Raw genomic sequence first — 14081 nt, 5'->3', positions numbered from 1 at the left:
GTCATTTCAACAATGTTCACAGCATCTTCACTGGGAGTAGATTCCATCTCAAGAAACCACTTTCTTTGCTCATCCATAAGGAGTAACTCCTTATCCATTAAAGTTTTATCATGAGATTGCAGCAATTCAGTCACCTCTTCAGGCTSCACTTCTAATTCTAGTTCTCTTGCTGTTTCCACCACATCTGCAGTTACTTCCTCCACTGAAGTCTTGAATCCCTCCAAGTCATCCATGAGGGTTGGAATCAACTTCTTCCAAACTCCTGTTAATGTTGATATTTTGACCTCCTCCCACGAATCACAAATGTTCTTAATGGCATCTAGAATGGTGACTCCTTTCCAGAAGGTTTTCAATTTACTTTGCCCAGATCCATCAGAGGAATCACTGTGGCAGCTCTAGCCTTATGAAATGTATTAAATAATAAGACTTGAAAGTCAAAATAACCCCTTGATCCATGGGCTGCAGCATGGATGTTGTGTTAGCAGGCATGAAAACATTAATCTTGTTGTACATCTCCATCAGAGCTCTTGCGTGACCAGATGCATTGTCAATGAGCAGTAATATTTTGAAAGGAATCTTTTTTCCTGACCAGTAGGTCTAAACAGTGGGCTTAATATTTGGTAAACCATGTTGTAAACAGATGTGCTGTCATCCTGGCTTTTTTCCGTTTATAAAGCACAGGCAGAGTAGATTTAGCATAATTCTTAAGGGCCCTAGGATTTTTGGAATGGTAAATGAGCATTGGCTTCAACTTAGTCACCAGCTGCATTAGCCCCTAACAAGAGAGTCAGCCTGTGCTTTGAAGCCAGGCATTGACTTCTCTTCTCTAGCTATGAAAGTCCTAGATGGCCTCTTCTTCCAATAGAAGGCTGTTCGTTTACACTGAAAATCTGTTTAGTGTAGCCACCTTCATCAGTTATCTTAGCTGGATCTTCTGGATAACTTGCTGCAGCTTCTACATCAGCACTTGCTGCTTCACCTTACACTTTTATGTTGTGGAAATGGCTTCTTTCCTTAAACCTCATGAACCAGCCTCTGCTAGCTTCAAACTTTTCTGCAGCTTCCTCACCTCTCTCAGCCTTCAGAAAATTGAAGAGTTAAGGCCTTGCTCTGGATTAGGCTTTGACTTAAGGGAATGTTGTGGCTGGTTTGATCTTCTATCCAGACCACTAAAACTTTCTCCATATCAGCAGCAAGGCTGTTTTGCCGCCTTATTTATGTTCACTGGAGTAGCATTTTGAATTCCCTTCAAGAGCTTTTCCTTTACATTCACAACTTGGCTACCTGCTTGGCGCAAGAGGCCTAGCTTTCAGCCTGTCTCTGCTTTCAACACACCTTCCTCACTAAGTTTCATCATTTCTAGCTTTTGATTTAAAGTGAGAGATGTGTGACTCTTCCTTTCACTTGAATGCKTAGAGGCCCTTGTAGGGTTATTAATTGCCCTCATTTCAATATTGTTGTGCCTCAGGAAAGGGAGAGAGATGGGGGAACAGCTGGTCTGTGGAGCAGTCAGAACACACACAGCATTTATTGATTAGGTTTGCTGTCTTATATGGGTGCAGTAACATCAAAGATCACTGATTGCAGATCACCGTAACAGATATAATAATAACAAAAAAGTTTGAAATATTGCGAGAGTTACCAAAATGTGACAGACAGGAAGCGAGCACATGCTGTTGGAAAAATGGTGCCAATAGACTTGCTTGACATAGGGTTGCCACAAACCTTCAATTTGTAAAAACCACAATATCTGCGAAGTGCAATAAAGCAAAGCAYAATAAAATGAGGTATGCCTGTATTTGCAGCCCTCACAAATGGAGTGCTGGCCACAAATGCTTACCTCCTGCAGCAAGGACTTCCCCAGCTGACCACTGCGTTGTTCTGAGGAACCATCTCATTTGCAGCATGTTTGAGCATACTGCGTGAGACTTTTTGTGAGACTTTGTGCCCACTTGATTACCTCATAGGAAAGTATCTTGGAGCTTGGGTGGCAGCTCTTTGAAACTCTTCAGTTTACAGATCAAGTGACCATGCAATTCTATTCTTGCCTCTTGGCATCAACCCCACAAGACAGATACCTCTCATATCCCATAATTGGGCAGTTTTATTTCTAAGGCAACTGTGGTTGTAAATGTTATTCTCATAACTAGAGAAATGAGAGCTTTATCTTTCCTGGAGAGGAAAGTCCCACTCTTCCAGAAAAATACTCGGTTACTTGTATCTGAATTCAGTCTTTGAGTTTATAACTTGCATCTAGAGGGTTCTTGAAAGTTAATGTTTTTAATTTTGGTACCATTAGAGACAGAACTGAAGTCCCTGCTCTACTATATCATGCTGCGGCATGATCCAAATAGTACTTTCTTCTAAACAACACTTTAATTTGAACTCTAAAATACAAAAGTCATGCCATAATGGAGACTGTTTCAAAGGTGTGGTGTATAGTGTTAATGCTAACTTGTACAGTATTTAATCTCCCTATGCTTCCTCTTTAACTTCCTCCAAGGATAGTTAAGAGCATGTGAGTTTAGCTCCTGTGCTTAATTTCTTAGGTTAAGCTTTTTAGTAGAATAGCTATCCTCTGTCTTGATCACAGATTAATGGTTTGTAGTCTATGGGCTGTGGATTCTTTAAAGGAGCAAGTCTAACTTTGTTTAATATTGCTGTGTAGGGGTGGACACTCCAATTAGAAACTCCTAGAAAGCCAATAAATTGAAAAAAGGRGTGAAAGCACTGTTACAGATGAAGTCTACTGGGGCTAGTCTAGACATGCTAAAACTAACTTTTTTTTAAATACCACTTTAGTTTATCAGAAGTTATAATGGCACTCAGGAGTGTGTGAGTGTAGTTTTTTTTCCAATTACTACAGCACAGAAGATACTAAAAATTTTTATATACCAAGGTGCTCTGCCAACATTAAATATAGAAATTGAGTAACTTAACTTGATGGAAATAAAGGTCACAGAATTGTTGCTGGGGAGGTGTGCAGAATACAATCCAGCAGTTGCTGATGTGAGTAGATGTCAGTTACTTGATAACTGGTGCATTCGTTAGTTGGTCAGTAACTGGTATTTTTTAGGGCCAGTCTTATCTTATGCATGTGACTTAAAGGTCTTTATTATTTTTTCTTTAGCACTGTTACTTCCTCAGACTGAAATACCAGGGTCAAAATTCTATGCTCAGATTTCTCAGCCAGTTTGAGATGCTAAGAAATACAGAACTGAGCTCTAAATGGAAGATGCTGCTTCTCTGGTTGTTTCAGTCACAACAGCTATGACAAATCATGACAAAATAGCTTGGTATTTTAAGGTTTACTTCCCTTAGTACTCCTCTGTGTAGGTGTTGGTTACTTTTTCTCCCTATTGCAAAGAATAGGTAGCCAAGTATTACTTGTTCTGTTTTCTAGAAATGCTTGGTTAGTCTTACTTCACCAGAAGCCGATGTTCTATAGCAGATACTTCCTAGCTCTTACACCTTGTTTCATAACCAAATGAGAGTATACTTGTAAGAAAACAGTATAATCTTAGGTGCAGAAGCTTGTTCTTAGGATTACTGTAAGTCTTTCTTCCAGTGCATAAAAGCAGAAGCTGAAAGGAAGTATTTCTCTATTAGAGATACATTGTGGATCCAACTTGAAGTTAGCAAGCCAAAGAGATTGTGAACTCATTTACAGAAAAATACTTCTTTCATTGTAGCTTAATTAAAAGTTTAAATCACCTATACTATATTGTAGTGTATGCTAATCTGCTGCTATTGAAGCTGTCTTGATTCTTTTCACTATTCTTCACTTACTAGGACATAGGATTTCTCAAAAATCTAACACCAATATAGAAATTAATGTATTATTAATACCTTCAAGGTACTGTAATCTTGCAATGCAAATAAAGCTGCATGATGTAAATATTTTCACTTATTCAAAGTCTTGTTTGTTTGTTTCAGGGTGCAGTCTCTGGGTCAGTTCAGGCTTCAGATCGACTTATGAAAGAACTCAGGGATATATATAGATCACAGAGTTATAAAACAGGTAAAATGCTTCAAATATTCCTTCTCAATATAGTTTAAAAGAATTATCTTGGTAAATATTCTCTGCTAATCCTTCTGTGTTCTGTAGTTGTGTGTGCATAGTGTGTGTGTGTGTGTGTGTATACATGTCTCACTAAATGAAATAGTGTATTTGTGGAAAAAAAAGCAAGCCAGGATACATTTCCTCTAAAATGTTTTTCCTCTTGTTATGTGAAGCTTCACACCAAAATTAACAGGATTGGTGTAACCATGAGAATGCTCTTGGGGTAGATGACTACTAGCAGCCTTAGATGACTCCTGTGGGAGTTCTTGAGTTTTCAGAACTACTTGAATTCACTTCTCCAGGTATATAGGGCAAAACCTTTGAGGCTGTACCGGTGGGTAGTACTGCTTGCAAAGAACACATTTGCTGCAGAGGGATTTGTGTTCAACAGTAGGAGGCTTTGCTATCATTAAGCAAGACTTAACCTTAAGTATACTGCTGTCACTTTATTCTTTTGTGATAATGCTAGTCTGATCCCGAGCTCCGTATATTCCTTGGATACAAACAGCAAGAGAAAATAAGCAATGGCGAGAGAATAAGCTTTTCTGTTAAACTTGTTTTTGTTTGAATAGCAAGCACTTACTGCCTTTTATTGGTTAGCTTAATGAGGTTGTCTTGATTAGCTGGTTGGTTTATTTGCTCCATACAGTGGCTCTGTCTAAACCATCTCAAAAAAGGATTCGGCATGTTGATTTGTCTGGGTATTACTGTATAACAAGTAGAAGTTTGCATCGGTTTCGTGCAAGTTGTATTCTTGTAGGCCAGCCCAAGCACCTACTCCAGCACTGCAGCCAGAGGTGAGAACTTCCTGATGCAGGTCGGGATGGGAACAGGTGAACTGGTTAGAAAATCAGTCTAAACTTCAATCTGGTATCTTGTGCTTTTCTGAACTGCGCTTCTAGTTTGTTTCTGGTGGGCTTAAATCTTGTTTGTGGGCTATGGCGTTTTCATTTGTGTGTAAAAGGATAGAGTTGAGGAGACAACAGGCTCCTATTCTGATTTATCGTATTTACCTCTGAGGTAAATGACTGTGTGTGCTGAAGTATTGTGGATAGTGGTAAAATGTCTGAAATATAAACTTGATTAACCTAGTGTTGATCTAGTGTAGCCTACTTCTAGGTTTTATCACAACTGAGTGCTTGCTAGTATGTCCTAATCTGCTATCTGTCTGGTAAAGAATGGATTAGTGGAGCTGGGAAGAGCCTAGAAATAGAACTGCATCAAGTCATGAAGGATGCTTTACTACCCATGTGTGGTTGTGAGGGTTCACTTTCCTTGGTTAGACCAAGGATTGGGTGTAACAAATCTGTTTGACTATGAAAAGTTGTGTGGTGTTCATTCAGATAGTGATACTGCTGGAGGTACAACCAGGAGCACCTATAATATGGATAGTTTTAGGTGAGGATTTGGGTTGCTCAGTGATTCCWCCCCTTGGCTTTAGATAAGTAACTTTAGATAAATACATAAGCTCGTTCATAGCTGCGAAAGACTAAACCTCTGAGGTAGGAAAGATCGCTGTCTAAATGATGAAGAAAAGTAAATCTTGCTAAACTGTAAAGAAAGTTGAGATATTAAAGAGAGAATGTAGTAACTTATTATTTCGTGTATCAAGAGTATCTAAAAAGAGTACAGCTGGAAGCCTCATGTGGATCTCTAAAAAGTGTCAATGCAGTCACCAGTAAAGAGTTCTGTACTCCAAGAAACTACCAAAGCTTTCCAGAATGACAGAATACCAGGGTGATGGGTCCTTCAAACAGCTTGTGTGGTGTTTTGAATCACTTAACTTCTATAGATGTAGTCTTTATTCTAACGCACAGTATAATCCCATGTCATTTTCCTAGCAGTCCTGGGGAACAAAGTGAGAACATCTTGTTATGTCAGTCTGTCCTAATCAAGGAGCTGTCTTGTTCGCCTGGAGTTGTGTAACTCCTGTACTGCAAATCTCAATTTATAAATGAATGCCCAATAAGAGTATTTGCTTCCCTGGATAAGCTGGAGATATCTAACTGAGATGGAAGCTGACAGTGTAAAACAGATGTTTCAAAGCCAGATCACCATCCTACTTGATCCATTTATCAAATTTTGTAAGTAATAATGCTGTTATAAAGCATACCTAGATTCATAGCACTCTTCATCCATGGTCTAGTTTTCCAATAATTCATTTTCTTAATGTTAACATGCTAAGGAATCATTGTAAAACTGAGAGGTTATTTAACACTGTAAAACAGCAAATTTAAGGCTGCCTTTTGGTTGCGTAAAAATCACTTTTTTGAAATAAATGATACTTGTAGTAATACTCCATTTAAAAAAAATCCTTCTTTATTCAACTGTTTTTTAAAAAGTAGCTTGTAACACACCATCAGAACTCTGACTATGGATGTATGTTCAAGATAGTATCTGTTTTGGAGCTGAAGTTCCTTCAGTGGTTGAAATAGTACTTTTGGACTTTAATCAAAAGCAAAAGATGACTGCAAACTTTTTGTCAACAGGAAGCTTGCTTATCTACCTGGAAGATCTAGGTGAAGAACTACCATTAAACAGAAAACCCTTCTTTCCTGAGCCAACATAAGTGAAAAATGTTGCAGCAAATTAAGAAAATACTCTGTATTAAATTAGATAGAATTTTGTTAGTTTATTTTGATAATAGGAATCACAAGTTGTCCAAACTGAAGAGGTGTCTTGTTTCCAAATATGAGATTGGAGGTTTAATTAGTTTATATGGAAGAATTCAAAGATCTTAACATACCTTTTGGGGGGTGGGGGAGAGGCAGGGAGTAGGGGAGAAAATAATTTGGGAATATTTAAATATCTTTCTGTTCGTATCTTTAGTAGCTCTGTAGTTCATGTGTATGGACTCCCAACATCGACAGACAGATGTGATTAATAATGAGTAGGGTACATCAGCTCATTGCTTTTATTCAAAAACTATTTAAGATTTATTTCTAGTTGTAGTAAAGTTGAGGTTGCTTCTGTTGTGTGAGGGCTTCCTCCCTTTTCATCTCAGTTTTTTTTGCTTGCATCCTGGTTCGATGTGCTTGCTTCCACTTCATCACCTCTGTGGGCCGCCTCTCCCCTGAGGTGGGGGAACCTCTGTTAAGTGTGTGKGGGGGAGCTACCTTGATTTCTTTCCCCTCCTTACAGAGCTATGAGAAAGTATATAAACATTAATCAGATAAATTCTTCATGACAGTAACTCTTCCCTTATTGCATAAATCAAGGAGAATGCATCTGCGCTGGTTCCAAATAACACCTCTTGGCTAAAAGAAAAAAAAACAAAACAAAAAAACCCTTGATAGTGCTGTTAAAAAGCCTCTGTATCAAAACACTGAAAAACCCTGGTGCTGCTGCTCTTGATGAGGATATTAAATGCCACCTAACTCAAAACCAGGGTGGTTGCAATGTTGATTAAATCTCTTACTGTTCTGTTAAGGTTGCATTCTAGCCAGTCCTGAACTGTGTACGTCTCTCCGAAGATCTCTCTGGATCTCGTGGTATTTAGGATATTGTCAGAATCCTTACTGAAATGTGTTTTGTAATCTGTAACATGTRTTTTATACTTGTGATAGGTGCCAATGCCATAATACTAATAGGCTGCTCCTTCTGGTCTTCCACCTTCTGGATGTAGGTGGAAGAAAATATCCTAAATGCAACAGAGGAACAGACTCCTCATGAATTTGAGTTGCCAGAGAGCGGAGCTGCGAGTGCCAGCTCTTTTGTTACATCAGAGCTGTGCAAATTGAAATTTTATACTTGTTTTCCGCTTATATTAAGGGCAAATCAGGAAGTAGCCCTTGGATCTAGGGAATTGAAAAAAGGCCTCAATAGCTCCTTCTGTTTATCCTCAAACAAATGTGTGGYGTCTCTGAACTAGCTGCTGATTAAAATGGGACACTGAGAGCACAGTGAGTAGGTTTTCCAGCCTCCTTGATTGTCCTAGGGTTAGAGGGAAACATTTGAAATCGTGATCTTGGCTGCAGTACCCACTTGTCCATAGCACTCTGGTAAAGAGACACAGCATGTTTTCTTTACCTTGGTTGCTGAGTTTTGTACTGTTTTAGAAATAAAGGCATCTGGACAGCTTGAAATGTCATCTGTACTACAAGTACCAATACTTAAAAGTTGGAATTGCAAGATGAGTTTTATTATTCTAGAATACCTTAAAAATGCTGTAATTCCTTGGAGATTTTGGTGCCTGTGCAGTCTATTGGTTTGTAGCCTCCAGAAACCCTAGTCTCTTCCAACTTGCTTATAATCTCTTCAGCAACAAATATGCTGAAGACTAGCCCAGGTAGCAAGGATAATCACAGCTGTTTAGTGTATGTGCATGAATAGTGTGTGAGGGAGAGGTTAGATTTCTGCCTATCGCTGATACCACTCTTTCTAAATCTTGTCTTATGGTTAAAGATCTGCTTTTTCCTGGGCTGCTTTGTCAACTTCTGCAGAGAGCAAGATTGCATGTCCAAGAAAAATGGCAGAGAACTGTTCGTCCTTCCCYTTCCCTTTGAGCGCAGTGCATAGTGTTTAACAGCTTCAAAGCAAATTGATCACTGACCATCACTGACTGGCTTCCAGGGACAGCTGTCCTTGGATTGTATCTTTAATGTTCTCTGGCTGCTTTGGTCTGCTGTTGGGAATGTTCTTCATCCACCGCAATATCTTCTTCTTTATTGGGTTTCCACTCCCTACCCTGTCCCATGTCCTGTCCCATGTCCTGTCTGGGTCTGCAAACACTGAATGCAACCTGTGAAATATAATATACTATAATATATAATATAATAATATACTTGGACTGTGTGTTAAGTGTTTTTTTAGGTACGTGGGTCATGCACTGGGTATCAAATAGACTGAGTCCGAACCAAGTTGGAGCTATAGATATGGAAAGTGTGATGGGAACTGAAGGGGAGGAATGGCTAGGAGCCAAAGTGATTCATGTGGAATTTTTTTTTACAGGAGTGAAAGTATGTACTTTTTTGGGGGGGCGGGGGGAGCCAGAGGTTCTTCCCTGCAGTTGCTCAGAAGTACTTCTGCTGTTGGAGGAAGGATGCAGCCTCAATATCAGTATCTTATCTATTGTTTATGTCCACTGACAGTATTTGTGTTTAAAAGAAAAGAATAAGTTTGTGCTAAATTCTGCCTTTTTAAAAATTCAGTGTGTAACTAATTCTGTCTGATATTTTCCACAGGGATTTATTCAGTGGAACTGGTAAATGACAGCTTGTATGAGTGGCACGTTAAGCTTTTAAAGTAAGTTTTTTAAACTCTTTTGATGTCCCGAAGAATCTATTTTTATATTGCTGCAGAGATTCCATTAAGTGAGAATCTCTAGCCAGAGCATATAAAATACAGTGTGTGGCTACTGTTCTGGTATCAGATGCATACAGAGATTGAGTTCTAGTAATAGAGAGGGCAAAAAATAACCCCTTTGCACAGCCAAGTCAGTGTGTATCGCTGTAGCTTTTATTACTGTACAAATCTCCTTCCAAAACTGCTCCGAAATACAAAACCTCTAATGATGAAATTCCCTGTCTAGGACTTTTGTCTCAGTGGTTTTAGTTTGTTTGGTTTGTGTAGTTTGGGGGGGGGGGTTGTTTTTAATTTCAAGAGAATACAAGCTTCATTCAAGGTACAAGAAGGAACAGAATTGTCTTAGTGGCACTATTTCTTCAGTTCTGCAGTTCAACRGGCATGCGCGATTGAAACTTTTCTTGTTTTAGGTGTAACAAAGTTCTGAACTTGTTCACCTTCTGTTACACACTGCTTCTCCCTGTGTGTACTGGCTGATGCTACAAACCAATTTAGGAGAAAATGGGAGCTCTTACCTTTTGGTCATAGTGTACACCTTTTTACTTTATTTCTAGAGTTGTTCTATTGAAGTTATTCCTGCTAACAGGATAATATAGCATCGTCAAACAATGTAACCTGTAGGAAAGAAAAACCTACCTAACTGGGCTGGCTGGTTGCATCTATTCTTTAAAAGRTGCAGAGAGATGGGAGAACTTCAGCAGTTCAGATGAGTCATAGTGCATGTGCCTAAGGACAGAAGCTGTTTCAGCACAGTAGTTGACCTGTCTGTAGGAACTGTTGCCTTGTCTCAGCAGTAGGAGTTGTATTTCAGCAGTTAGTGGTGTAGTCAAACAGTTTTATTTCCTTCTTAGCGTAATGGCAGGCGTATGAACACTTTGAGGCTCAAACCGACAGGAATGATGCTATGGCAGAAAGAGATCTGTGCCTTATCAGAGGAGACCTTGTCCATCCTGCACTTGTGTAACAGTGTTCAAACTACTGTGCAGTGCTTTGAAACCTCACTTAAGTGCTGTGGACAGTTCTGATCATCTACCTTCAAGAAAGAGAAAACAAAGTAGATGGAGCAAGTGGCTTCCAGAATGACTGAGAGAAGAAAAGATCTTTTTTTATCCCAGCAAAGTGTCTAAAGTGAATGAACTGTATGCAGACAAGGGGGTAAATGTCAAGAAGAAAAGAGCCTTTGGCCTAAGGGATAGTACTGTTACTAGAACAAGCAACTCTGAACTGGCCTGGTATAAGCTTTGGTTGGAAATAGTAGGTTTGCAAGTATCGGGAAATACTTTCTGGAATAGCTTCCCATTTGCAGGATGGGGACAAACTGCCCAAGTAGTTCTGAAATGGGATCTAGTAAGTCTGTGGCCCTACCTGTAGTAGGGGATTGGATTTAATAGCCACCAGTCCCTTTAAGATCTGCTTTGAGCTTGCTGCAGGCAGTGTTTGACTAGTCTCTTTCAAAAGCCGCTGGGGTATTGGTGCCTGGGTGGGATCAGCCCCGTAGCATCTGAGTTAATGTCCAGGCTGCTTGCCATCAACATTTTATAACAATCAATTGCTGAAATTCTGCTGAGAGCAAGAGCTGTGGCTGTAGTACTTCTGCAGATGCAGATTATTTTTAACAGCTAATACAGAACTGTGAGCACATACCCTATAAAGGATTTACTACCTGTATGCTGAAAATTAGATCATTTCAGTCTTCCTGTTAAAATCTTTTTTCTCCCTTCTTGGGATGCACTTCCAGCAAACTGAAGAGAATAAAATTACTGTTTTCAAATAAGTATGTCTTTTTCTTTTTTTCTTTTTTTTCCCCCCCAACAATGTTCAAAACCCATTTGATAGTGGTGGGAATACAGTGTTTTGCAGCAAACTTTCATGCTGATTTTGCAGCAGAGTGTTTACCTTGTAATGTGAGCATTAATTTTCTGCAATTTGCTGAAACTACAAATATATAAAGAAGCTCTCTAAGAGTAATTACTGCTTTACAGAAACTGAAGTTAACTTCATCCAGGATCTTTCCCTGCTTCTTTTACAGGGTTGATCCTGACAGCCCATTGCATAGTGATCTTCAGGTCTTAAAAGAAAAAGAAGGTGTAGAATACATCTTACTCAACTTCTCTTTTAAGGTATGTGGCTATTGGAAGAAATGCAGGGATAAAACATTCCTAGCTTGCTGTAGAAAATGACTGAAATGACCCTCAGCTGTTATTTGAGAAAGATGAAGGTGGAACTTAAAATTAAAATAAAAATGCAGCTTTCAATGTAGCATTAAAGTATTCCGAAGATGGCTTTTGAGCCAGTACTGTGGAAAACTGATTTCTACAGAACTGAAAAATGTTATTGCTTTAAATCTTATCTGCCAAATAAGCCTTTTGAAATATCTCCTGGCTAGGAAAGCAGTGCTACAGTATAGTTCTTAACCTGTGTTTATCCTTTCCAGGATAACTTCCCTTTTGATCCTCCCTTTGTGCGAGTGGTATCTCCTGTGCTCACAGGAGGGTAAGTCTGAGTTGTTTTACAGAAATTTTGCTTTGTGGTGAAAATGTTACAACTGAGATTGATTCACTTGGTTTGCAGGTGACCTTTGGTGACTACTAGTAGTCTTTAAGAAATTTCCCGTAAATATGTAGTCATGAGCTGCTGCAGAGCTCGAGTTTGGTAAAAGGCTCAGTGTGACATGGAGACTTGCTTCTCAAGCAGTATATGCTCCTAGTGGGCAAACGGGTGGAGGCATATTCCTGCTGGATGCAATTTCTCTGTGAATTGCTTAGTTTGTGTCCAGCTTTGAAAGACTGACTACTTTAGAGTTTAAGAACTGGCCTTTGTGGATGGTTAACATCAGCATTACTTCTTCTGTTGTTCAGGATAATGAGGTGGGTTTTTTGTTTTTTTGGTTTTTTTTGGGTTTTTTTGTTTGTTTTTTGGGTTTTTTTTTTTAATTGGAGCTTTGAAGGGGTCTTGATCCTGCATTGCCTTAAACTTGCTGAATAGTCTTAACTTTTGCTGGTAACACTGCAATAAGGCTTTTGTCTAAAACTTCTCAAGCGCTAATGCATAAGTACTGAATTTAAGATGCCACACTCCAAAACTGTTATCTGCAATGGGGTTGAAGTGCTGTCTCTGATAGGGAACCTTGTATATGTCTATGGAGAGAAGATTAAATTCACCTTCCAAGGCTTTCATGTACCTCCTGCTGACAAGGAATTATCATACTTGTATGTTTGAAAATGCAGCCTGTGATAGCTGGTGCTGATTCTAATTTGGTTTTAATTGCTATTCATTTTTTTCATTCAAGAAAAAGTTAAATAGTATTCATGATAGTTACTGCTACCAAAGAAGTAAACAAGCAGTGCCAGACACTGGGAAGACCATATTTAAGATTCTGGTTTCGTTCTACTTGAACTTTTTTGTACAATTCTGCTGGAAAAGAAAGAATGGTATAGGAGCTTTGGGTGTTAGCGATGGTTCCCCTGTGAATGGTGTGCACAGTTCTACATTGGTTATATGCCTTGACTGTCAGAAACTACATTTTTGGAGTGGTGAACTTTGTCCCCTCAGTTCAGGTCTTGTGATACCTACGTGCGCTGACTGAGTCCTTAAAAAACGCAATGCATGATGAAACGTTACTGAAATTAGAAAATGGTTTATATGGAAAGATCAAGTGAAGACAATCTGCTTTATCTTGTTTGTCCGTATCTTTGATATATAAACATCCGAACTGATTGGAATTGTGGTAAATTCCTTCCCAGAAGTGGGGTTATTTTACAACTACACGCCGGTACTATGTCCACAGTGAAGCCATAAAAAGCAGTGTTCCTTCCCCAAAGTCTGTGTACAGTTGTATAAACAATTGTGCAGACTAGCTAAGTCGCTGATTTTTCACTAAGCTTTTCTTGTAGTTAACAAAGCAAATTAGTTTCTCTTGTCTCACAATGCTAATCTGCTCTGCAGAAATACATATGGCTAACAAGTTACAATATATTACTCTTTAAAGAGCATTTCAGCTTTGAGCAAAAAATTTGAGAAACTAAAGTGTGAGAGCCTGAAGTGCTGTGAACAATCTCATCTTTTTACTAACTGATGATTTTAAACAAATGTAATTAACTTTCCACATTTATTTCTAGGTACGTTCTAGGTGGAGGTGCATTATGCATGGAACTTCTTACTAAACAGGTGAATGCAGACTCTCTTCCTCTTGTTACTGGAGTGCCAGGAGTGATCATGAAAGGTGCACTGCTTTAGTAAAAAGACACTTGATAGTTGTAGCTGTTATCCAAATAATAACAAAGCATGCTCTAAAATAACGGAAATAAGTATTTCCCCCTGAATTTAAGAATCCCTGCATGGATTAAATCACGTACTTCCAGAGGAAGCATGGTGTAATACACCTTAGTCCCACAAAATTTGCATTGCTGAATTTGTACAAGATTTTCATCTTTTCTGCCTTGAATGAGTTACAAGAGGTTTGAGGAAGAGGCAAGAAGTAAGAGCACATCAACTCTGAAAGGAAGCCAGTGTAGAAGAGACTTTCTTTGAGTTTTGAGGAGCAAGACATTGTTTTCTTTTCCAGAAGCTGCTGCTACTGCAGTCAGTCCTGGAGAAGTGTGGAATGTAAGAGATTGTAGGCGTAGGTAACTTCTGAGTAGTAGACAGTGTTTTTTTTTTTGTTGTTGTTGTTGTTGGTTTTTTTTTTTTGTTTTTTTTTTTTTTTTTTTTTTTT

The 14081-nt window shown here is 38.8% G+C and overlaps 1 protein-coding gene across 1 annotated transcript in view; it reads left to right on the top strand.

Moving 5' to 3' along the window:
- UBE2Q2 (ubiquitin conjugating enzyme E2 Q2) overlaps positions 1–14081 on the top strand; it is a 54311-nt gene that overhangs the window by 34872 nt on the left and 5358 nt on the right. Inside the window, exons 7-11 of the mRNA XM_026068379.1 lie at positions 3937–4021; positions 9247–9307; positions 11397–11487; positions 11802–11860; positions 13486–13534. Of these exons, the coding sequence (XP_025924164.1) occupies positions 3937–4021; positions 9247–9307; positions 11397–11487; positions 11802–11860; positions 13486–13534 (345 nt within the window). The remainder of the gene's footprint in view (positions 1–3936; positions 4022–9246; positions 9308–11396; positions 11488–11801; positions 11861–13485; positions 13535–14081) is intronic.

Source organism: Apteryx rowi, unplaced genomic scaffold (genome assembly GCF_003343035.1).
Source record: "Apteryx rowi isolate R43461 unplaced genomic scaffold, aptRow1 scaffold_27, whole genome shotgun sequence".
Lineage (NCBI taxonomy): Eukaryota > Metazoa > Chordata > Aves > Apterygiformes > Apterygidae > Apteryx > Apteryx rowi.
Note: the sequence above shows the minus strand (reverse complement) of the source record. Positions and strands in the feature narration are given on the sequence as shown.